This window comes from Armigeres subalbatus, chromosome 2 (genome assembly GCF_024139115.2).
Source record: "Armigeres subalbatus isolate Guangzhou_Male chromosome 2, GZ_Asu_2, whole genome shotgun sequence".
NCBI classification, from domain to species: domain Eukaryota; kingdom Metazoa; phylum Arthropoda; class Insecta; order Diptera; family Culicidae; genus Armigeres; species Armigeres subalbatus.
The window spans coordinates 84,844,273-84,870,358 of NC_085140.1; the positions used below are offsets into that span (position 1 = coordinate 84,844,273).

General features: G+C 39.6%; 3 protein-coding genes across 6 annotated transcripts; all 3 read right to left on the reverse strand.

Annotated features, from left to right (window-relative positions):
• Window positions 1-1,174: 1,174 nt before the first annotated feature.
• LOC134209634 (putative mediator of RNA polymerase II transcription subunit 26) lies at window positions 1,175-4,589 on the reverse strand. Its single transcript, XM_062685624.1, has one exon. The coding sequence runs from the start codon at window positions 3,345-3,347 to the stop codon at window positions 1,344-1,346; it is 2,004 nt and encodes a 667-aa protein (XP_062541608.1). The 5' UTR covers window positions 3,348-4,589; the 3' UTR covers window positions 1,175-1,343.
• A 146-nt stretch (window positions 4,590-4,735) lies between these two features.
• LOC134209637 (putative uncharacterized protein DDB_G0290989) lies at window positions 4,736-7,320 on the reverse strand. 2 transcript variants are annotated; one of them, XM_062685629.1, is made up of 2 exons: window positions 7,201-7,320; window positions 4,736-6,720 (listed from the first exon to the last, which is right to left on the reverse strand). In XM_062685629.1, the coding sequence occupies exon 2, from the start codon at window positions 6,684-6,686 to the stop codon at window positions 4,875-4,877; it is 1,812 nt and encodes a 603-aa protein (XP_062541613.1). In that variant the 5' UTR covers window positions 6,687-6,720; window positions 7,201-7,320; the 3' UTR covers window positions 4,736-4,874. The 2 variants fall into 2 exon arrangements, with proteins under 2 accessions (XP_062541613.1, XP_062541612.1); XM_062685628.1 differs by having other exon boundaries at window positions 7,120-7,300.
• A 103-nt stretch (window positions 7,321-7,423) lies between these two features.
• On the reverse strand, window positions 7,424-25,670 carry LOC134209635 (uncharacterized). Of its 3 annotated transcripts, none has more exons than XM_062685626.1 (4): window positions 25,512-25,670; window positions 25,129-25,262; window positions 9,241-9,960; window positions 7,424-8,596 (listed from the first exon to the last, which is right to left on the reverse strand). In XM_062685626.1, exons 2-4 carry the CDS (start codon window positions 25,187-25,189, stop codon window positions 7,512-7,514), a joined length of 1,866 nt encoding a protein of 621 aa, XP_062541610.1. In that variant the 5' UTR covers window positions 25,190-25,262; window positions 25,512-25,670; the 3' UTR covers window positions 7,424-7,511. The 3 variants fall into 3 exon arrangements, with proteins under 3 accessions (XP_062541610.1, XP_062541611.1, XP_062541609.1); XM_062685627.1 differs by having other exon boundaries at window positions 25,129-25,259; window positions 25,512-25,669; XM_062685625.1 differs by having other exon boundaries at window positions 25,129-25,308; window positions 25,512-25,669.
• Between the last annotated feature and the right edge of the window lie 416 nt (window positions 25,671-26,086).

Consider the following 26,086-nt stretch of genomic DNA (forward strand, 5'->3'; position numbering starts at 1 on the left):
AAATCCTGACAGTATTCCCAGATGAATTGCAGAAGAAAATCATTGCGGATTGTTCCGAAGAAATTTCTGGAAGAATTCTTGGCAGATATCCGAGTAAATTCCGAGTGAAGTCCGGAAGGAATTCCTGGAGAAGTTCCTGAAGAAATTCCCGAAAAAAATACCTGTAAGAATTTCTATGGATATACTTGGACGAATTCCAGGAGAAATTCATGAAGATATTTCTAGAGGATTTCTTGAAGGATATTCTGAAGTAATTGCGAAAAGAATTCCAGATTGGAATGCTAGAGGATTTCACTATTGAATGATTGGAGGTATTCCCGGAAAATTTCCTGGAAGTAACCCCGGAGGAATTAAAAGAAGAGTTCCGAGAAGTTCCTAGAAGAATTTCCGAAGCAATTTCTTATAGATTTACGAATGAAATTATGGAGCTAAATCGGAGGATTTCCGTCATAAATTTTTGAAGAAACTTCTGGTGGAATTTTGGGAAGAAATTCCGTATGTATTCTTGACGGAACTCTCGAATGCATTCCTGAAGGAAATGCCGGATTCTTCCTGAAGAGAGAATAGCCGAAGAAATATCTAGAAGTAAATCTTGGAGAGAAGAAAAGAAATCTTCAAAGAATTTCCTCGTGAATTTCCTAAAAAAAATTAGTGGGGGTTTCTAGATAAGAAGGAATTACAATTACATGAGAAGGATTTTCGAAGATTTTCAGAGGAATTTGTGGATAACTTTCCGGAGGAATTCAGAAGTTCCCAGGGGAGCTTCTAGATGGATTTCAAGGAGAATTTTTGAGTCCGAAATGTTTCGAGTTGTTTTGAACTTTCATATATTATGGATAAGTTTTGGAAGTCTGTTGAATTTCAACCACCTATTTCTGTATATGATTGGATCGTAAAGTGCACATATTTGAGGGAATTCATTTCAGTACCCGTTCAATCTTTCCACAATTTAGGAAAGGGGCGACGCCCATCCCCCCCCTGCCCCCTTTGGCTACGCCCTTGAGTATCAACATTTCTTAGAAAATAAAATAAAATAATCAAAATTGAAGAGCCACGTGCCTAACTTCACATTATCGTGGATTACGATTCATCTGGGGAACTCATTAGAAACGTTCTTTGTTTTACGAGGATGGCAAAAAGGAATTCGGATCTCCAAAGTAACTCAGGAAAAATGTTTATAGCTAAGACTACGATTATTTATTCTTGTCAGATATTCATTCAGAGTACACATTTATTATGTAGCATGTAGTTCAAATATGTTTATGATTTATGGAAAGTCAATAAAAAGAAAATTCACACCAAATTATGTAGTAGGTGCTGCAATCGCCACCATGTATTCTTCCTTAGAAGAAACCCGTCCTGGTGGTAGTGAAGAAGCTACGTTTGCCCAGGTTGTCGCTACGACCTGAGTTCGAATTACCGCCAGAATTACGACTCCGTGAATTGTTGCTGCCACCAGCGCCTCCGCCACCAGTGCGGCGCGAAGGACCATTTCCACCGGTCCGACGTGAAGATCCGCCGAAACTGTTTCCACCATTGCCCGCGTTACTGCCGATTAGCTTCAGCTGATCGTACAGACTGTTGGACAGACTGATGGAGCGGTTGCCGTTGGATTGGTTTCCACCACCGCTGCCACCTCGACCGAAAGAGTTGCCCGAGGTCCCGAAAGAGGAGCTTCTGAAATCATCGAAAGAGTTTGATCCTCCGAATGAATTCGATCCATCAAAAGAGTTGGATCCTCCAAAAGAGTTGGATCCGCCAAAAGAGTTGGATCCGCCGTAAGAGTTAGAGTTAGATCCGAAGGAATCTCTATAAGAATCATTTCCTCCGAACGAGTTGTTGCCTCCGAACGAAGTATTATCTAATCCGAAGCCGTTGTTTCCACTGTTCCCTAAACCGAAAGAGTTCAGTCCAGTGTCCCAGTTATTCCGGCCAGCAGGACTTGAGTTCGGGAACAAATTGTCGAACTGATTGAAGCTGCGCTTTTGGGCCACATTGTTGTCCCATACTGAAACAAAGGAATTCGAGTTCGAAGGTCTGGATTGGTTCAACGACCTTGATTGGTTCAGTGACCTTGATTGGTTCAGCGGTCTTGATTGGTTTAGTGGTCTTCTTTGCGGAGGACCCATGTTCCTTCCGGTTCTAGCAACAGGTTGCTTATTAGCCTTCGGTGGCTGTTGGTCATTGGGGTTGAATTGCTTGCGGAGCACAACCTTATTGAACTTATAGTTCAACTCGTTGTTGAGTTTTCGGATGCTTTTCGTGGATTCTGCGTCCACCGAAAACATCAGCTCAATCGACTGCTTAGTTGGACCATCCTTGCGGGAAAGAACCTTCCATTTGGAGGTATCTAGACCATCGTTCTGGCTATTGACAAATTCCAAAATGGATGCATTTTCCTCCTTCTTACTATCGGCGAAGACACCGAAGTAGATATCACTCTTAGCGAGTTTCTTTTCGGAGACTAATTTCAATGGAACGCCTTCAGGGACACTTAACTTTCCAACGATACGATGAAGCCATTGGCGGGTGGATGCGTCAGAGCAATTAACCCGGAGATAACCAGCTTTAACGTGGTTACAGCTCTCGAAACGAGGCTTTGTTTCGGAGTCTTTTTGTTGTACCACTTCCTTCAAAATTGCGGCCTTAACCTCGTTTGATTGAGCATTAGTAAGGAGCTTTTCAGGATAGTCCTTAGCAGCGACCGCCATCGGTATGCCCGCAGGGCCATCGGAAGATGGTTTCATCGTCTTATTCGGTGGACCACCATTCGTCGGCAAGTTGCGCTTAAGAGGACCATTATTGGCAGGCTTCTTTTTAATCACATCAAGGGCTTCCTCTTCGGAGTGACCATTTTGCAATAACCATGCGAAACGCTTCTTATCAGCGGGATTCAACTTCTTGACTTCCGCTTCGATGACTTTCTCATCCTTCGGTTTTTTGCCCTTCTTGGTGTCGGCGTTGAACCTATCGCGAAGCTCTTTAGTCTTCAGTGGCTCTTTAGCCAGCTCGGCGGCTTCTTCCTTTGCATAGCCCTGATCTAGCAACCACCTGAAGCGCTTCCGAGCGGAACCGTTGAGACGGATCCTGCCATCGGGTTTCGCCTTGGCGTCTCCGGCCTCTGCGGCTCCGCCGGCGGGTTTGGCTTCGTCGCCGGAAGCTGCTTCAGTTTTAACATCGGTCTTCGAGGCATCGGCCTCCACTGCGGAAGACTCCGCACCAACGGAAGGCTCAGTGGAAGCTACTTCCTTTCCGTCGGTAGAAGTCGTGGATGTTTCCTGCTTTTCCTCGGCCTTCGGAACCTGCTGCTCCTCAGCTGGCTTAGTTTCGGTAGCTGGAGTACTCATGGTGGATGGTTGCTAGTTAAAGGTTACACTTTATATGCTGTTGACGAAAACACGAAGAATCGAAGAATTAGTGACTTCCGAATCCGTCGGTCAATGTGATGTGACTAAAGGTTCCGGTCCTATTATCGGATGCTGACTCTGGAGGTATTTTAGGCAGAAACAAAGTGGACGTGATAGTGCAAAGGCTTTTACCTAGGCAAATCGACGAGGTTATGAATGGTGAGTTGGACATTCATCAAAACAGTCAAGACGCAGTATTTGAACTTACAGTTCAAGTGCATCAAACCGGAGAAAACATTGAGGTCACTAAACAAACTCAAAGCAGCGTTTTTCAATCTATATGCTGAGATGCAACAGATTTTCTGTCTAGAACTCTCATACTTCAAATGTCGACATTTAAATATTTCAATTGTAAATTCATAACTGCGCAAGCGGAAGTGAAATCACAATTATTCTAAGTATAACCTAGATCACCAATTTTGAGAAATTTTAATTAATGGTAAATATTTTAAAGTTACATTTTAAATAGAATAACATATTTACAACATCGAAGCATGAAATCGAAAAGTACTGTTTAAGATATTGATTAGTGAACTACAGAAATTTATTTCAAACCAAGTAAAGAGGAAATAGAGAAGGCGCGATACGAAATCGTCATGGATCCAAGATCTGGATTGATTCATTCGGACGCTTCAGTTGATAGAAGAGAAATGGGAGGAAACCACTAAAACGACAAGAACAAGTAGCTATTCCATGGTAATAGCTTTGCGCTTTGTTCAAAGATCGTTCGATATTATCATTTACGCCAGAGAAAGCTTCGAATGAGCGCAATTCGTTAGAATGCTGCATTCACCGTAAACAAGAATATGAATGGAATCGACTGACTGTTTCTTCTGGAGAGGAAAAGGACCTTTCCATCGGGAAAACACCTAAACAACTCCAGAGCGCCACAGCTAAAGGGGGCCGGAACGTTTAGTTGCATCTGCTGGTTGTTGCTGGAACTGAAAAAAAAGATTTGATATAGTAAATTGGTTGCTTCATTTTCTAAGAAGGGGACGGGTGGTCCCGATCCAAGAAGGAAGTTTCCATGGTTAATGGAACAGGAGTCCCTTCCTTCCCACCGATCTAACATCCATCACCACAAAGGGTTCCGGATTTGCTCGGTTCGATAGTAGAGAAGGGTCTTCCCGAGGGGTTGTAGTCCATTTAGCGTTATCCAGGCTGCACCACGGGGAGGCGGACTACTCTACAGCCCATACTGTGATATTTCCACATATTTTCTTTCGTGTGCTTCAGGGGGATGCAATTCGAGAGACAAAACCAAGACCACTAGAAAAAAAAGGTTAGCCCAAGAAATTTCGGATTAGTAAGTTAGTCAGACACTTCACTTGTTAGGGTTACATTAGGTTTATTTTATGCCATAGTCACAGTTTATATAGAGTCAAATTTAGTTTCAAATACTTAGGTTAATGCATTCAATAAAAAATTCACTTTTACAATACGGAATACTGTGATGAATGTTGTTACTTAAAAGAAACCAGTTCGTGTAGTTGTGAAAAAGTTTCGATTACCGTAATAGTTACGATCCGGAAATGATGACGAAGTACCAACATTATTGCCGGTATTTCGACCCCATTGGAAAGTGTTGTTACTGTTAGTGTTGCTGGTACTATTTTCATTTACACCACCACTGCCGAAGCGACGTGTTGGCCCAAAATTGTTGTTGCCATTGTTGTTGTTGCTGTTGCTGTTTCCACCACTATTGGAAGTGTTACCAATGATCTTCAGTTGATCGTAGAGACTCTCGATCAAGCTGTCGAATGGGCGATGATCGTTGTTTGATTGGTAGCCACTACCACGATTGGCAATCATTCCAATGGCGTTTGCAAATGGATTGTTGCCAAGAGAGTTGTTACTGTTGCTTCCATAGGAGTTGTTGCCTCCATAGGAATTGTTTCCCGCGAAGGAGTTATTTCCTAATCTACTAGCCAATCCGAAGGAATTCCCTCCGTTTGTCCAACCAAACCCAGCACTGTTAGAACCGCCGAAAGAATTTCGTTGGTTGTCAAACCGATTAAAATTGTTGCCAACACGGTTCTGACTATTGTTATCCCAAACGTTCAAGTTCGAAGGTAGACCCTGCTGATTGAACGGCCTTCTCAATTGAGGCAAACCCATGTTCGGAACAACCTGCCGCATATTAGTGTTATTGCCGCTTGCTGTCGTACCACCACCACCAGATTTGTGCTGCTTACGAATCTTAATCTTGTTGAATTTATAGTTCAGTTCGTAACCAAGGCTTTGCAAGCTCTTTGCAGATGCTTGGTCCATGGTGAACGTGAGCTCAACCGTCTGCTTGTTTTGGACCTCTTTGCGAGAGAGAATCTTCCACTTGGAGGTATCAATGCTCTCGTTCTGGCTATCGACAAATTCCAGAATGGCTTCGTTATTGTCCTTGCGACTATCGGGAAAGAAACCAGTGTAAATGTCACCTTTGAGTAGATTCTTTTCCGCGATAATCTTCAAGGAGGCCATACCCTCAGGAACAGTTATTTTGGAGACGACGCGCTGAAGCCAACGACGAGTATCTTCATCCGAGCAGTGAACCCGAAGATACCCCTTGACGTAAGTGCAGCTCTCAAAATGAGGCTTCAGTTCCGAATCTTTCTGAGCAATAACCTCTTTCAGGATGGCGGACTTAAAGTCATTGGCTTGTGTTTTGGTGAAGGACGTGTTTGGATAGTCCATGGCAGCAACAGCCATAACCATGCCTCCTGCTGGATCAACTGATGCCTTTGAGATTTTGTTCGAAGGACTTCTGTTTGCCGAGAGATTGCGCTTGGACGCTTCCATTGGCTCGCGAGCCAATGTGAGAGCATCCTTATCACTGTGACCATTCTTCAATAGCCAATTGAACCGCTTCTTCGCTGCGCCACTCAGGCTCTTATATTCTTCTAGCTCTTGAACTTTGAACGGTTCCTTGGCCTTATTTGCAGCCTCCTCCTTGGAGTAGCCCTGTTCTAGCAACCATTTGTAACGCTTGCGAGTGGCACCGTTGCGACGATTTTTGTTGTCATTTTTCGCCTTGGCGTCCTCCTCGCTTGTCTGACCTTCAGCAGGTTTAGCTTCTTCGCCGGAAGCAGCTTCAGGTTTCGTCTCGTTCAAGGACGAGTCCACCTCCATTGCAGTCGGTTCCGCAGTAGTAGAGGGCTCTTCAGCAGCCTCTGTCTTATCTTCCACTTGTACATCCTCGGAGGCTGTAGAAGTTTCCTGCTTGTCCCCTGCTTTCGGCACCTGCTCCTCTGCAGCTGACTTGTTATCGGCAACTGGAGTACTCATGGTGGATACTGGTTGCTAGTTTCAGGGATTTATGCTGTTGGCGATAGCAGAAAGAGACGTCATTAGTACCTGTCCGGATGTCTGGATCCTGAACGATGAAACTAAAGGTTTCTGTCCAAATTTCTGCGTCGGATCGATAATAACTGTTGATAAGAGGCAGGAATTGAATTTTGAATCTTGCTTTAAATAACGAATCTGAGTTTTGGTTTTTTTTAAAGAAATAAAGCACAAATAATTTAAAGGGATAAAAATCTATGATCTATCACAATCTATGAGAGACAACTATCACAAATTGATACAAAAAATTTCCGTTTGCCGGAATGCTGGTGCTGATGTTTTCATGTTAGGGGAAAAAATAAAAAATAAAATGTCCCCATAGTCAAAAAATATCAAACGGAGGGCAGAAACGTTTAGTTACATCGTTTTAATCTACCAATTTTTAGAGGAAGTCTGATCTTGCATCCGCAAATATTCGTGGTGGACCGAAACTCTTGTCCCCAACTGTAATCCGTACCAGGTCTCAAACCAGCAGCTACTACATTACATATCTACTTTAGACAAGAATTCCAGTCCATCACTGGGTGCTATGTAGTCCATTTGGCGTTATCCAGGCTGTACCACGAGGAGGCGGACTACATTACAGCCCAAAAAAAAATCTGTGACCTACACAGCCTTGTGTCATAAAATACATGTCTTATGCAATTCAAAATATGCGACCAAATTAAATCAACAGCACATAGAATATAGCTCATATTTATTCCGGATAACGAAACAAACTTAATCAAAACAGAATTAATAACGGACACGTTCTTCCACGATTTTTCTCTACCCCTTCCTGGTTTGGACCATCGCGACTGCCATTCGGCTGCGTTCATTCACTTCCCCTCCGGCCAACAGTACTACCAGCAGTCCGTTAACCGAAATTGACGTGAACAGCTTCCGGATCCAATTGTCGACCTGTTCTATCTTAGCCCGTTTCGCATCCACAGTGGCTAAGTCCTCCCGACTCAATTGGACGCAACTCAGATTGAAGTCATAGTTCAGGCATTTTTCCATCGTGTGCTCTATCACGGCCTGATCGCTGTCCAACTTCTGAAAGCTGAGCAACCTTTTAACATCCGTATTGGACTGAATAGCTTCCCCGAAGTATCCACCAAATTGGTCCAAGTTATCTCCATTCGTGACGATGGCCGATTTCTTGTTCTTCTTTCGGGCGTGACCAAACAGGGTGCCCGTGATTTCAGTCGTGGTAGAATTCTCATCTAGCCGTTGAAGTTCCTCCGGCGTAGCGATCCCCACCTTGCTGCTCACCCTTTTGTAATAGTTACGTCGATCTTGCAACCACTGATCACCGTAATAGATGTTTTTGGTCAATTTCAGCTTCACCAATTCCAAAGACGCCGTGCAATCTTCGATTGAGTTGTGACCCCCTGTGGAACACTGAATGTTACGTTTTAAAAATTTCTGAGTCAATATCTTTAGTTTGCTTTTTGTGCCCGGTGTACCCGTCACATTGAATAATATGCTGGTGTCTATCACATAGGGGTGCATCATCTTCAGTGCGTTCAAGTCGAAGTTAAGAGACTGACCCACAAGGATCGCATCCGGAGGAAGCTTATTCCTCAGATCTCTCTGGACATCCTTCAACGTTTTCGAAACGTTTCTCATCATTTCCGGAGTGATACCGGAAAACTGTGTCAAATAGTCAACGATCTTGTTATCTGGTCGGACCAACGATTCGTAGAACTCGTTGCCTTGTTCGTCGATGATGGATACTCGGGTCAGCTCCGAGGCGCCGATACTGGTTTTGCACATTTCGCAGTCCAGGCCAAACATAGGGGATCTGGGCGACACAGGTGCATAGTGATCGTTGGTCGTCACATATCCCGCGTAGCGATGTTTAAGACTACCTAGCGGACACAATTAAACAAAGTGGTTGAACGATAAATAAGATTCAGTTTTTGCTGCAGATTTGGATGACATGCTTGAACGATGATCGCTCGAACACTCATATATGCATATGATTCATAACATTCATGCATGCATGGACATGGAAAAGACGAACAACCGCTATTAACGAGAAGTGGTGACTCGTATTTTGTTAGGTCAGATTTGCTGACTAAGGTTCTGAGCTCCGAGCACACACATTAAGATCTGAGAAATGTAGACTAAAGAGAACAGATAAAATATCATGCCTCTCTGCTTCAGACCTGTTACTAAACTGTAACTATAATATTGAATGTTCATTCCAAATTATAAAGCAAACATTTTGTTCGTTGCTGTGGCTCTTTATATCATTCCACATGCTTGTAGATATTCTGTTTGAAAGCAGTAAAATTTAACTTTGTTGATAGGTTAAATTATTTATTTTGATAGTACGATGGCAGCAATTAAAACTATTAACCTAGTAGTCAAACGATTTTTTAAAATAAATATTGGTCTATGATTTATAGATAGGAGTGTAGCGTACCGCCGTTTAAAGCGTTCATTTTTCTTTCGTTCTAATAAAATAATCCCAGATAATAAACATCAACAAGAAATTGAAAACACTCACCCGTCAGCGGCAGTGGATAATCTTCGTTGATCATTTGGATCGGCGACAGCAGCAATTGTGTGCGTGGAAATTTGTCCCCCGGTAGCAGTTCCGCGTCATCGTACTCGTCTTCGCCGTCTTCCGATTCCAATCCGATGTTGTTGAAAATGCTTTTCTTTATGAGAAGATTGTCCTTGCAGGCCAACATGGCGGCCTCCAGGGATCCGTACTCGGCCAACAAGATGTCTTTGTGTGAGTCACTTAACGGGACGCACGCTAATTCCTCGACAAGCCGATCGCTAGGTGTCACTACCTGCAGAATGTTGTGGAATATCTTTTTACACTCTTTGAAATCGGCCTCGAACTCGGTGAAATCATCCGATGTGAGACCCTCAATTAACAGTACGGTTGTGTGGGTCAATTTAGCAGATTTTTCCATCGCTGCCCACCGGTTGGGATTCGAAGGAGAATCAGTCCGCAGCAAAGTATACATCAACAGCGCCTGAATATCATCCAACAGCAAAGGGACTCGTTCTTCCGGTTTTGTTTTCATCAGAGCTTCTTCGCCCACATCCTTCAGGCGCAGTTTTGGAATGTTCCGCATCCTGTCGCGTTTCTGATTCACTTCCGCCTTCAAAGTCCGGTAATCCGCGTCTGCCAATTTGGCCTTTTTCTGATCCGGCGACTCTTGCTTATCGTGAGAACCATCCGCTATCGCTTCTGAAGCGAAACTGCCTACATCTGATGAAGAGAGCGAGACATCAGTATCAGACAAATCATAACGGCTGCTGTAGGTACTATTTTGTATTCTTGCTAGTATCGATATTAATGCTTACACACAGTGTGTATGTATTGTTACGGACTATGAGGAAGAGAATAAATAAAGAGTCTGGTTGCTTTCCATCTATTAAGCTACCTTTTTGCCTTCCTCGTACACTGTCGTTATACGCATAACTATCCCATGTATATAGAGAATCCCAGCAAACATGGGACAAATATGCGTATGACGGTAGTACAACAAATTAGTACCGAACGACTATCACTATCACTTTTTATAAAAGCCTCGAAGACCCCACAGATATCCTACACAGTTGGCAAAAAATCTGCTCTTTTATTTTTCAATTTTCAACAATTAAATGAAGTTCATTCTGACAGTGCAACTTATAAATAGATATTTGAGTTTTCGAAATGTCACTTCGATATGTCAAAATAATATACGCTGGAGCAACACAAACACGTGCACAGTATAGATAGTAGAATCTATAGATGAGCGAAAGCATGGCTGAGTCGATTTTTTTGCCCGTGCACACGCGCATACGACGTTACAGCCCTCACGGTAATACAGGAATACTCATTTTAGGAGTATTTTTTAATCACTCCGAAGAATATTGCCTATACGTCAAATTATGCGTACTTTTAGTTATTGGCGTGGGAGTATTTTTCACGTTTTTTGTGGTATGCGGATGAAATTGAGGAATGCGTAAAAAGTAGTCCATCAAAAGAAAAGAAAATTTTCATGCACGCCACTTCACAGTTGCAATCAGTGAGTTGTTGAATCTTTTTCTATTCGGATGTTTGTGATACGGGAAGCACGGCGTATAAGACAGGTTCGTAATGGTAATATTTTTTAAGTTTGCTAAAATCAATTATAATGATCATTGTTGTCCTTTTATAATAGGAATTGCAAGAATAAAGAAGCGTTCATTATGAACCTGAACTTCGGACTGGTCTACAAGAAGTTCAGGGGAGTCGTTCCAGCTGACAATGGCATTCAGTCAAGGGAGCAGCAAAAGTTAACTGCTATAAGGTAACGCTTAAGCCTCGCTAACCGCCTCCGTCGCGTTTGCCGCGATATTCTTCAAGCATCATTATACGACGTGCTGGTACTATTCTGCGACCACTGCGATCCGCCGTGGCAATGAAAAGCCTAGCTACTACCGGGACCGGAAGCTGCCAAGGTATCCAAGAAAGCTGAGCGAGGCTTAAAAGTGCCGGAAGAAGCCAATGACGAAGAAACGTTCATGGTCCCAGAAAATCCCCGGGGGCTACGGGAATCGAAGGTGTATTCATAAAATGATTAAAGTATACTAATGCAGTTATTAATTTACTGAAATAAAAAAAGCTTATGTATTTATTTACTGTCTTTTTTTCTTTTCGAAATAAACTACACTCTGAAAAATCTTCACGTCTTGTTTACCTGAAAATAAATGTGGTTCTCATCCACCACACTTTTCACGTAAGAGTGACCTGACAGGGTGTCGACTCAAATTTGAGAATGAAATTCCCTGATTTTCCCTGACTTTCCAGACCATTTCTCAAAAAATTCCAGGTATAAAAAATGTGTGTTTTTTTTTTAATTTCTAGAAGCATATACAAATCTCTGCATGTTTTAATTCTGTCCATATGAGTTCTTGAGTTACTGGAAGCCTTATCACTTCTAGAGGCAGAACATTAAGGATATGTAGAATTTCGTAATTCTGGTCGTTCACAAAGAATCAAGTAAATACGCAGAACTCCTGAAAGGTTTTTATAATTCACATCTTTCCAAACATTGATTATAAACATTCTGGTGCCTCCATCCACCATTGGGAGCTCTCATGGACCCTCTGGAGTCGCAATAGACCTCCAAGACTACTGACACGACTTTTATTGACACGACTTTTGAACTCTTCCAAACCATCGTGGGAGCTTCTAGAAATCCTTCTAAACCGTTAAAAAAATCTTACGGGTTGGGTATTTTCGTGGACATCGAGAAACCTCCATTGGCAAATCCAATCCAAATCCAATCCAAATCCAATCCAAATCTAATCCAAATCCAATCCAAATCCAATCCAAATCCAATCCAAATCCAATCCAAATCCAATCCAAATCAATCCAAATCCAATCCAAGTCCAATCCAAATCCAATCCAAATCCAATCAAAATCCAATCAAAATCAATCTAAACCAATCCAAATCCAATCCAAATCAATCCAAACCAATCCAAATCAACCCAAACCAATCCAAATCCAATCCAACCAATCCAAATTCAATCCAATCAATCCAAACCAATTTAAATCCAATCCAAACCAATCCAAACCAATCCAAATCCAATCCAAGTCCAATCCAACCAATCCAAACCAATCCAAACCAATCCAAACCAATCCAAATCCAATCCAAATCCAATCCAAATCCAATCCAAATCCAATCCAAATCCAATCCAAATCCAATCTAAATCCAATCCAAGTCCAATCCAAATCCAATCCAAATCTAATCCTAATCAAATTGAAATCCAATTCAAATCCAATCTGAATAAATTTCAAATCCAATCCAAACCCAACCCAAATTCAATTCAAATCCAATCCACATCCAATCCAAAAAATTGACGAAATTTGTGACAAATACAATGGTGGAATATAAAGCATTTTTTTATGATTTGTCCAATCTAACGCGAACTCATTTTTATCTAATTTCACAAAATCAATGAATTTGGTACCTGGTGGGTCGCAAGCAATATGGGATTCTGCTAGGTGGGTCGCATATCTAAAAGTTTGGGAACCTCTGACCTACAGAATCTTGTTTGGAGATGATGCCGATGCTGTGAAGTGTTGTCAAAGGTCCACAAAGATAGTATTCGGCGTTTCCTTTCAACAAGCTTCTAAAAATATAGTTGTTGGTTGAACATTTTTGATGATTATTTGTGGATCGGTTCTGAACTATGGCCCATTTCAGCCATTTGATTCAGTTTAGACAGCTTAGACTAGATAATTTTCAAACATTTGAGGTCGGAATACGTATCTGTCAAAGGTACAATTAAGCAGTGGAATTCAATGGAATTGTACAAACTCGTCTTATGACCAGTATTTGAACGAACTTTCAGAACTTCTTTTGTTTAATGGGAACATGACTTGAACGCTACTGAGGAAACTGCAAAAAATCAAAACGACCTCGGCACAAAACCACTCAAACTAAATCATCTAAAATACCTATTAAAGGGGACTTTTTATTAAAAAAAATATTTGGATCAGGCCTCAATAGTGACCATTTGAAAAACGTAGCTTTGACACCTGTATTATTGCTTAGTGAAACAAACTCGATTACCATGGTGTATAAGGAATGGGCCCGGAGTAGACTTTTAGTCTAGAGACTGCCACCGGTCACAAGAAAAAGCTTTATAGCGTGATAGTGAAAGTGATTGTCGACTGTAACTGCCCCGGAGTATTGTTTATCGGCTATGCAGTCTGATGACCAGTTAAAACGCTGGATTAATTCTGCTCCGAAGTTTTGGTACCATTATTGGTCTTTTTTCAATGGATTAAAATAATTCACCGTGTCCTTAGTTTAACATTTTGCTCGAATTAAAAAAAATCACTATAAATTTTCAATATTGGGTTTTGTGATTTTTTCCCTGACCTCAATCAAAATTCCCTGACTTTCCCTGACATTCCAGGTCCAAATTGAAATTCCCTGACTTTCCCTGACTTTCCAGGTTTTTCCAGGTAGTCGACACCTTGCCTGAATGGCATGTAACCTGAACAAAACTTAGCTTCGGTGAGTTACGTGATTTATCAGGTGAATCTGACTGGATTTTCCAGTACTAATGACGTGAAGTTTGAAAGTAGTTACGTGTTTGATCAGGTGAACCTTACGTGATTGCTACGTACTGGTTACGTGAACTTTTAGTGAAAGCTACATGATATCAGGTATGCTTTGAAATATATTATAAAATTGTTTTTTTTTAATGGATGCAAAATAAGTTGCATAGTAACTGAAAGCAGCCGTAAATAGGAAACCTCTTCGCGTTGCTGATGCGCTTGATGCGTTGAAATGCATTTGATGCAAAATGATGTCTTTAATATTAGACAAGGGATGCTGTCATTCGGCAATTGCACTTCGGAGTTATCGCTAAAACACTGTTGGAGAACAAATCAGCGAATGTCGAATGAAATTTATCAGATTTGGACAGAAATGTTGAAACTAGATTCTTTCACAAACATTGCTGCTATTTCCGATGTTGAACCAATCAAAAGGTTGTCCATCCTTGGACTTTGAAATCTGAAATAATTTTTTTATGCTAACGCTACCGAAAAACTGTAGTTCTAGACTTCATGTAGCTTAAACTTCTTCCAAATCACGAATCTTCTAAATTTCATGCGACTTCCGTTGATATTTTTTCCAAGGAGGGAACTGAAGGTTCGGAAAATTCTCGCATAATTGCACCTAAAATATCCTTTACCTCTGCGAAGCCTAACTATGTTTAGGTTATGTATCATTCATTCTTACGTGATTGTCAAGTCACTTCCACGTGAAAAGTATGGTGGATGATAACCATCTTTGTTTTCAGGTAAATCTGACGTGAAGATTGTTTACAATGCTGGTTTTCCGTAAATGCCGAAGCTGCAATCACACTAACACAATCTCACTTAAGTTGTTTACGAGTACATACAAACATATTCACCAAGATTTTAAGTAAAAGTTACGTGAATTTCAGGTGAACATTACCAACATCACGTAACAATCGTCGTTTGTTCAAGACAGTTCAGTTACGTGATTTTTCACGTGAATATGACGTGATGATTATTTAGAGTGTAGGTTGGAAAACCTGACTCTTAAAAGCGAACTCGAGATGGAACTATAGGGGTGAAAAGTACACATTTTACTTTTGTTCTTGGAGTAAAAATTACACATTTTTTACTTGTTGAAAAGGAGTGAAAAGTATGCCTATTTTGACGTATGAGAAGTATACTCATAAATGAGTAAACGAAATATACTCCTTTTAGGCGTAGTTCCACTTTTCCAGGATTATGCGTACTTTATAGTTCTAAAAGAGTACATTCAGGTTACCGTGCTCAACGTTTCCATTGAAATCGTGACGTCATGCTCGTTTGGAAACACGTTTGACAGTTCGTTTGGAGACAGAGGATTTATCTTCGCTCATCTATATATTCCACTATCTATAGTGCACAGCAAATACACCGGCGTGTATTACACTCAAAACTCTGAAAACTCAAATATCCATCTATTAGTTGCACTCTTTTAATGAATTTTATTTGAGCTTAGCTTTAGCTTAGCTTAGTCCAGAGCTGCCCAACGTACGGCCCGCGGGCCGGATGCGGCCCTTGGCTCCATTTTTTGTGGCCCGCGGCGTGTAAGAAAAACTACTTCATAATCGGCCCAAAAGCTTTTCTATCTGGCACGAGAAGCTCCTTTTTATCATTTGTTAATAAATACTGTCGGTTATTACTGATAAAAAATTAAATTTTGGCATGCATGGAGTCGAATAATGCAGCACGGACCAGTTTTGCTGTTAATAAGATTTTGGCAATACGGAGATTTTGAGATTTTGAAATTTTGGCAAATCACAGAGGAATTGGCAGCTATAATCCCAATGAAGAAAACGATTACCGGTATCGACCTGGGGAAAGCTTCTAAGACTGTATGAAGGAGCTTGAACTCTTCTTTGAAAACTTAAGACCTAACAACTGAAGGAGCTCCGGCAATAAGGGGAAAGAACACTGGCGTTGTGACACTTGCAGGGCTGTTACAAACAATTAGAATTCCAATCCGCGAAATCCGCGTCTAGCAAAATGAAATCCGCGACTGTAAAAACAAATCCGCGACAAACAATAATATAGTTTCCTCATTCAAAACACGTTTCATAAATGCAAAATTTCTATATTTTTGCTTCTAGTTTATTAGCACATTCGTCAATAGAAAATATATTACAGAAAATATATGTACACTATGACCGAAAGAAATTCAGTTTTTAATGTTTTCGAGAAAACCCCGTTTGTATCAATGTTAACAGCATTTTACGAGCGCTCATGGCGGACACAAAGGAACTCAATTTCTGGTGGGGTGGAAGCAGTTTGAAGTTTGGCTTGTGTCGTTTGACACAAAAACGATAAGACTTAGTTTCCATCATCATGATTATGTTGATGATCGCTGCGATGCCAAACGACACAAGTCAAACGTCAAATCGATTGCACCCTACCAGAACATGAGTTGAATTGTGGCGGCCATTACCTGCACATGGAAGTCAATTCGAATAGATTAAAATGGGGTGTTAATGACACACTTTGACGTGACGTTACAACGTTTTGACGTAGTTTTGAACGTTTTTTTGAAGAAAATATGTATAAAACATTAAGAAACATCCATATTATAACATATTCTTAGTCCTCATAATATTTTGGCGAGATATTGCGCTGTGGTACACACCTCCAGAGCCGCAATTGCATTTTAAAGTTCAATTTCAACAAGCTGCATCGTGAATTCAAAAAATTATGTTTCTAACCTTGGATTCCGACACTGTGCCGGGAATTAATTAGACCCTGCCGGTAATACTATCCGTAACCATCATTTGGAAGCATCAATAATTCGTCAGACTATTTACTGATTGGTCATTGTATTGCATTGCAAGAATCTGATTGAAAAACAGTCAGGCGAAAGGATACCAGAGGCGGACAGGAATGGTTATAAGGCCGAACCGAATTTTTAAAATCTTGGATTATGTGAATAATGACGTCATTATCACTACGTATAAGATAATGGATGGATATTACAATGCTTATACAACACGGCTGATTCGACACGTTGTTCGTTTGCCGGAAGAACGTCAAGCGAAGATAACATGCACTAGTGAAGGTCGTAGGCTTCATACTAGGTCGCGTAGGCTTCAACTCCAGTGCGCCTTTAAGCAATTAGTCCAGTATTGATTAAATACGTAAGAGTTAGTGAATCTATATCGGAGCAAAGCTGGGTAAACGGAAATAGTTAGATTTTGCCACCACCTGTACACACTAGTTTACATGTGATGTGAGTAATCTCCCAAATGGAGGAGCGACTTGCCAGGATCTGGCGATTAGCCATCTATCCATAGTGAGCATTACAACGGCGGATGTGTTGTTCATCGTAGGATTGTCTTGGAGTTTCAAGGCTCAGGTTCAGTCCGACAGTCCGTTACAACTAAGCAATCACGAACAAACTTTCAATGATTATAAGATTTTTGAAGCGCAGGTAATGGAAAAAAAAATGTATGGGACTGGAAAAACCTATTCCTAATTGCCTAATCAAAAATTATTGTGTCTACTTAAACTAACATCCATACTATTATTGAAAGGTTATTCGAATACCATTGGTTTTTGGATCTTGACGAATTACTTATTTAGCAAACTCTTACATAATTGCCACGTTGAATTTATCCTCAAATTAAATTGAAGGAAACCGTGATTTTCACGAGAGTGAAATTTTAAATCCGCGTTTTTCGCGACAATATTTGACGGAATCGCGATTTTCGCGACAGGAAGGGTAAATCCGAAAAAAAAATCCGCGAAAATCGCGAAATCCGCGACTGTTGTAACAGCCCTGCACTTGAGAATTAAAGTAATTCGTTTAATTGTTTATTTGATAGGTAATTAATTGTTAATCAGCCACAAAAGCTAATTTGTGATATTTCCTTGCACATTGCATTTTTCACCAAAAAAGATCTATGAGCAAAAACGATCAATATTCGTGATGCAGGTAGCGTCGCTCGTTATTTAAAAAACACTTTACCTACGCGAGGAAACTCAACCACCACTAATTCCAAATGTTGACGGAAATGGAAGCAGAGTACAGAGGTTTGTTGTGTTTGTTCGGTGGCTAACCCATGGTACTTTGCTTAAGAGCGAAAGATGGCAATATAGCGCCAAGAAGAAAAAAATGAGCGAAAGAAAATTACATTATTTTTATAAGATAAAACAAAATCAATTCAATTGCATGATCCTGAATGAGTGAGTAGCTTGGCCTTTATATTAATACATGTCACCAAACATCTCAATGACTTGAACATTAACCCTTCCCGCCCAAGAGTTTTTTCAAAGATTTTAATAGGAAAGAATCATTTTTGAGAAAAATGGTAGAACAAAACTTATTTGGCATAGTCAAAATTAGTGGAAAACGAAAAAAAGTTTTTGATTGTAAATCAATAGTTAATTGATTGTTTTCAATAGTTTCACTATTTGTACTCAAAATTAATATATATGATTATATTTCCAGTATAATGGAACCATAAAGATGTGTCCAATATTCCTTTTTGTTGTGGGAACAATTCGATGAAGGTTAGAAGGTGCAAAATTTGATGGTGCACCACAGACACCATGGGCAGGAGAGGGTTAAGCTACATCGACATGTCGAACTTTCATCATCCAACATGCAAAATATTGAAACAAAATTTGAAACAATTTGGTACAGTTGATTGTCGAAAACTGACACTTTTCTCTAATCCGGTAAAAAACAATTCCTGCAAATCTGTTGAATATGATGGTAAACTTAAAACCTTTCAACAGTAGTTTTCAAGCCTTTTCGTTAATTTTCGAGTACACAGTTCCACAACACCGTTAACTGATGTAAATTATGCACCTCGAATATTTCATATGGATATGATTGACTTCAAATGCAACAACGAGCTTAAATCTAAATTTCTCAAGGTACATCTCTTATAAGATACTTTCTCTCTTCAGAGGTATATATCTGTGTGAACAACTCTTATTAAGAATGAAAGCAGTAAAAAGTAGATGTTGATCTTTAATATCTGCAAACGCTATAATATCGTGTTTAGTTCTTCATTTAAAAAAAATTAGCCGTTCTGTAAAACTAAATGCCATTCTGGAAAAAAATGTATTTTACTTCGATTTTTTGAAAATGTATAAAAAATATGTAGCGAATATTTTCTGGCCCGCCAGCAAGTGGTCTATCTGAAAATTGGCCCGTGGCTTGAAAAGTTTGGACAGGCTTAGACTGACTGTACATGTCAATGGTTGCTAGTCCGTGATTGATCAGAACTCGTGCGAATTGCACTTCGATCCAAGTGAATAGCGGTTAGGATTGATCATCTATTCTCGAAGTGCACGTTCCAGCAGATCAATAACGGCGCCAGCAAAGTCCTTACAGTCAGTTGGGAAAGGGAGGGAAGGTTAGTGTGTGATTATTGTTGCTACTAGAGACCGAGAATACCTCTGCATCTTCACAATAACCACGGGAAGGAAGTTGTGTTAGTTGGGTGGGGTAATCAGAAACATAGATCGGGATTCACCATGGAAAGTGATGTGACTCAGTGTTGTAAAATGTCATTTGCATTCGTTTGAATATTTTTCCCAGAGCTTTTTTCAGAAGTTAGCTATCAATTTCTGAGGTATGGCGAACTTATAGCGCTTAAATGTGCCTACAACTTTGTTTAAGAAGTCATTGCTGTAAATATGTAATCCGAGGCGTGGGAGGCAAAATGTCATTCAAATGACATTATGTCAAATGACACGTGACATTTTGGAGAGTTTTCACTTTCCAGCCGCGGATGTTATATTTAGAGTAATGTACCCTTGGACAAAAATAAAGCCCTACTCAAGCGTTATGAGTACATCTAAAATTCTGAAGTAAATTTGGCTTCTGAAGAAAGTTATGAACAAATTAGTCAAATGACATGCAGATGACATTTTACAAGCCTGGATGTGACCTATGCAACTTCTATTTTACTAATTAATATGGATATTTTTATATGGAATATAGTATTTGCATTTCATAAAATTGTTGTCATAGCTGAGAAGAGAAAATCTGAAAACTCAGGATAATATTGCAAAGGTTATTACCGAGAAACTATTAGTCTACGGCAAAATTTCTGAATGAATGTTTTAATTGATATTAAAAGTATTTATTAAGAGCATAAGTATAACACTGTCTCACTATTCGTAGTTGCTACTCCATGGCCAGAGCTAGCAGAACTCCATAGAGAACCAACAGATGGGACGTTTCGTAAATTTTAATTATAAGAACTTGAAACAATGAGTGCAATAGGTTGTTCATAAGTAACATACATATAATTATAAGAGAAGTAATTAAAGAAAGCGTAGGATAGTTATGCTTTTACGGGCCCTACAACAGGTTTTATATTTGGTTATTTGAAAGCTGTAGTTTTTGCATTGATTCATCGGAAAATAATTGTTAAAAATTTAATTATTGAAAATATGCATTATAGGTTGTTAAACCACTCCAAAGAAAATAACTCTCCCCCATGATATCCTACACTCGGGGGATCGCAGATAGATTTTGAACTATTTGTGAAGAACAAATAAATAAAATTTCATCCAACTTTTCCATTCTTCTTTTTTCCACTTTGACATTGATCATAAAAACAGTTTAAACAATTTTGATGAAAGTTGGAAGGTGCTCAATTTGATGGTGCTTCATATAGCTACCATGTGGAGCATAAGGCTTAGTAAATGGAGACCAATAGCTGCAACACATTCTGCATTAGATGCAGACCAAACAATATCGAACGAACTATGTAAATGGCCACTACACCGTTTGGCTCTATTTTGGCTGATTTTAGAAGAATAAAATATTATAGAAGAACTGTAGAGATGAATAAGAGCAACTGTAGAGATGAATAAGAGCAACTGTAACTCTAGCAAATTGGTTCCAGAAGACGATGCACAAAATATTTCACCGTTTCTGTTTCCAGAATCATACCACAAAAGGAATTTGAGAAAGAAAAAAATATAGGGAAGATAATGAAGATACTTAACAAACTCGTTATTGCGATGATTTTCACTCTATAGCGATGTACTCCTCTGAATTGATCCTGAGAACGCCATCTTCGCCATATTGAATTAGTAGTTCATCCAAATACCACGAGTAAGTGAATTATATTTGATTGCAAAAAGTGGAATGGTTCACAGCCTTAATGGATACATCTCAGGTGGATACCATAAAAAGAAAACAATAACAACGGGAAAAGCTTGACAACAAACTACACTACACGGCACACTCTGATTTTTTCTGGTGCTACACTGCCTGTTTTAGTGCAAGAAAATTGCTACACTGGTGTAGCACGAAAATCAAAAACGAACATTTTTGGTGAAAAGTGTAGCACGAGTGTAGCTACACCGAAAAAACCGAAAACGACATAATAGAGCTGTCTAATAAATCAGCTCAAACTTGCTTGAAGTAGCTCGGACTTACTCCGAGAATTTTTGAAAACAAAGAGCTGTCAAGTTATATCCCAAGCATCGATTGCGACAGCATACAGAAGATTGCTCAATTATTGAGCATTATATAGCCACCCACGATTTGTACAATCACTATGCTACAAAGAGCTGTCAAGCTATTACGAGTTAGGTTCTCAATCGACGCTCACCAAGTACAAGAAAAATTTGTTTGTGTTGCTAACTTGACTTCCTTTTGCGTAGTAGCGACTTTTTGACAACAGTCAAAATATTAAAATCCCGAGCTACCTCAAGTTGCTCGAGCTTTCACGGATTACGCTTCCAATCTTTTTCAAGCGACTCGGAGTCGGCTGAATGGACGCCAACGAATCCAACTTCAAGTTGGTTGAAGTAGCTGAATGGACGCTAAAAATGAGCTATGCAATCTGCTTCGAGCTTTCATTAGACAGGACTAATGTGTATTCGATATTAAATTAAGTTTTATTGATGTATAAGGGGACCAGGGGGCCAAGTCATTGTTTTGCCTTTCTCGTACAACTAAGTTGTACCGAAAGGCTATCATTTCACTCCGAAAACGAACTTTTTATAGAAGCCTCTGAGACCCATAGTATTATATACCAATCGACTCAGCTCGACGAGCTGAGCACATGTCTGTCTGTCCGTGTGTATGTATGTGTGTATGTGTGTGCACAAAAGCTAGAAAAAACATTAGACAACTTTTCGTATAGTAATCCTTAACCGATTTTCTCGCAACAAGTTTCATTCGACAGGGGACAAAGCCTTGTTGATCACTATTGAATTTTATAACGATCGGTCATTGCGTTTAAAAGTTATGCAGAAAATGGTACATCAGACCATATAAACCCCATATAAGGTTGGTGTCTTAACTAAATGCGAGAAAGGCACCACCAACGCTAGGTGGATTAATCTGGGTTTTTTATTTGGAATTCACATTATCCATGACACACCAGGGACTGAGGATAAGGCTTCACAACATCTTTATCCATGGGGGTTCCAGGTTTTGCGGGATATACTGTTGGTATATCACTGCCTAATGGGTTTGGGCAGGTCGAGGATAGTTTTATGATTAATATTTAAGCTGCAAAGAGATACCAGTTATAATGTATGATTATATGTTTTATCTTTAACCTTCTGTCTGTGCTCAAAAGAACACGTTGTCTGTGCTCTGGGGTCAAATTGACCCCAAATTGAAATTGCTATATCTTTCTTAATGTTTGGCCGATTTCGGATTTTTGGGGCTGTTTCGAAAGATAATCCTTCAGATCATCCTTCAGGTCGTTACCAAAGATTGACTATTGGTGGGCGGGTACATCGCGGGGAGGGTTTTAGTGAACAAAGGGTACAAAAACAGTGATTTTCATGAATACATTAGTTATATCCGAAAATCCTACCCATTTTGAACTGCACCTTTTTAAAAAAGGTTATGCAGGAAGGTGTGTGCTTTGGGATGAGGTGTTGATAAGTTTAGAACTTGGCCGCCAGGTGGTGGTATATTTGAATTCATTATTTTAGACTACTCAAGTAATTCCGATATAAAGAATTCTCCTCAGTGTAAATATTCCTATCGCACAAGTTTAAAATTTGTTAAAATGGCGTCTTAATCAAAGATCGTGTAGTGGAAATGGCCTGTCTTGTGACGGAAGTAATAATTGGAATTTTACAAATAGGCGGAAAATTGGCTGATCTTTGGTTACGCATGTAGACTCAAAGGCCTTAATTCCGGGGTTTTCTTGGATGACCTAAAACATATTCTGTGAACACATTCTATTATTTGCAGCATCGCTGGAACAGGTTGAATACAAAGAAAACTTTTGATGAACTCTACCACAACATTCATGTTTGTCAAAAATGCTACAAACCAAAATACATCAGATCTCACATGAAACAATATACTCAAATATAACAGCTCACTAGCGCCGCATCTTGGAACAAGTGCTCATTATATTGAGCACCGCTTTGTAGTCCTGAACATGCTGAACAATGTTGCCGAATACAACTTGGGTGTAGGTATGAGGGATCTCAAGCTAAAGCAATATTTCAAACATCCAAGAATATTGCAAGTACACTAGCGCCGCCTAGTTGTAAATTTCCTAATTATTTATTCCGTCACATGACAGACCATTCCTACCAGACGAACTTTGTTAAAGACGTCATCTTTACAAATCTCAAATTTGTGCGATAAGAATATTTACAATGAGGAAAATTCCATATATCGGAATTACTTGAGTAGTCTAAAATAATGAATTCAAATATACCACCACCTAGCGATGAAGCTCTAAACTAATCAATGCCTCATGTCAAAGAACACGCCTTCCTAGATAACTTTTTTGAAAAGGTGCAGTTGAAAATGGGTAGGATATTCTGATATAAGTAAAATAAGCATGAAAAATCACCGTTATTGTACCCTTTTTTACGAAAACCACTCCCCGCTATGTATCCGCTCACCTATAGTCAATCTTTAGTAACGACCTAAAAGATGATTAAATTATCTTTCGAAACAGCCCCAAAAATCCGAAATTGGTCAAACATTAAGAAAGTTATAGCAATTTCAATTTGGGGTCAATTTGACAGAGCACAGACAACGTAAGTTTTTGAAAAAGTACACTGTAGTGCATATTTTCAAGATTTGCACCTAGGAGACAGATCTCGGCGAGTTTTATCAAACTACCAAAAATTAGGAGAATCGGTTGAAAACTAAAAAAATGGCAGCCACTCAAAGTGGCCTGGGGTCATATTGACCCCAGAGCACAGACAAAAGGTTAATTCCAATTATACATCATAAAGAGCTTCCCTTACATTTATGCGGTTAAACAATTGTGTTTTCAGTATGTCGTCGTGATATTTGTATTCTTAGGGGCAAGTCAGAGTAAACGCGACGTGCGGTGCGACGCGACAGTGCAATTTGACAGCCTGTTGATATTGATTGTTATTCTTTTACGTGAGTCGTATCGCATCGCTCGTCGCGTTTACTCTGGCTTGCCCCTTAAACAGTACAAAATTCGTATTTGTTAATTAGCAATAAAATGATGGAATTCAATGGACAATGGAGACAAAAGTAAGAAAAAATCAGAGGGGCGACGATTTTTTTTTCATAAGGAGTTTGGCAAGAATGGCATTACCCTCTTATTTGGCGCATAAATTTATACTCCATTGGCAAAATGCTCATATACTATCATGAATTGTCTTGGTATTTGTAAAAATTTGTATTGTTTACCGTTTTCATAAGAGAGAGTGGTGTCGAAAGCACATATTAAGAAGAAATAAACAATTACAATTAAATCAAAGATAGATACAAACAAAAATAAACCAAATCCGTTAAAATGTAGTGTTTTCACTTCATTCCTTACGGGAAATATGCTGAATAATTATTTTGGTAAAAAAAAAACTGTGCTAAGCAGAAGCAAATTGTTTCTGGCATTATCAAAACTTTGTGCGTTTCATAAACTTCTCACTGACTGCAGTGTTTACTTTTCATACACTACGGCGTAGTGAAAGTGCCGTCGGCATTCGCTTGATTGGAGGCAACAAACATTTGCTTGACACCCGCCTGCAACAAATGGAACCCCAGCGATAATTCTCCTTTAGAGTATTTTTTCAGTATTGTCTTTTTTACTTTTAGAGAAAAAAATCATGCTTAAGTTAACTGCTGTACACATAGGGTCTGTCTCAATTGGATAGTTAAACTGAAATTAAACTTAAAAGTGACATTTCAATAATTATCGAATAACCCTGCTCGCATAGCAGGATTACTTTTGACAGATATCGAATCATTTTCAATCGATGTCCTATTGGAATTGCTGGGTAGCACCAGCCATTCTTATAACGGGGTGATTTTTTAATTTTCGAACTGTCACTTTTAAGTTTAATTCTCCAAATGAGACAGACCCATAATGTACTAGAACTTTGAATACAAAATAAAATTTAGCATACCTCTAACAGCTGTCAATTCACGTTGAGCGCAACCAGCCCTGTCTTGTTCATTCAACTGCATTACCTCGGCCAAGGCGAGGATTTTTCGCTTTTTCCGTTCCACACGCCGTTCCTTTTTGCTAACGGAACCACTGCTGGAAGACGAAAGCAATGTCAGGTTGTTGGAATCTTTCATTTTTGCTGAATGGAACGGAACAAAGCACAAAAGGTAATGAAATTCTCTACACGCTTCACAAAGAACACACGATAGGATGAGAAATAAAAATGGCGCCGCGGATCAATAATTCGCCGGCAGAGTTCTGCGAAACTGCTTGCGATATTTCGGCAGCTAACCAGTGGAATATTGCGACAAACATATCAGAATTTTGTTGCTACAAACTTACCGAATACAAGAAGAATGCAATAGCACAATTTTGTCAGTCCCAACAATCTAATCAGGGCTCAATAAAAAAAATGCACTTCACAACGCCATTTCTACGTGATCTGACTACACCACTAGACCTCCTTCAACGCTTTTCTGACACAGAATGAAAAGCTCACAAGTCAAGTAGACGCTGCGGCTGGATGTGATCTGGCTTGGTTTGATGACGCGTTATGCGCGTTATGCGTTTGTCGCCCCTAGCGCTGCCCCATATGCAGAGCTAATGCAGAGTTGCCAACAAGGTTGCCAAAACATCTTTACCAGCATACCAATCTGACAATGTTTATCATAAAGATCAATATTTATTTACATGCTAGAATTATTTCTTCAATCTAAAACGCTTTCTGTAGTGATGGTAAAGTATTTTTACTGTCGATTATCGGTGGAACAAGATTACTTTTGACAGATATTGAATAATTTTTCATCGATGTCTTATTGGAATTGCTGGGTAGCACCATGGGTAGCCATTCTTATGACCGGGAGATTTTTTAATCTGCAAACTGTCACTTTTAACTTTAATTCTTAGAGATAGATCCT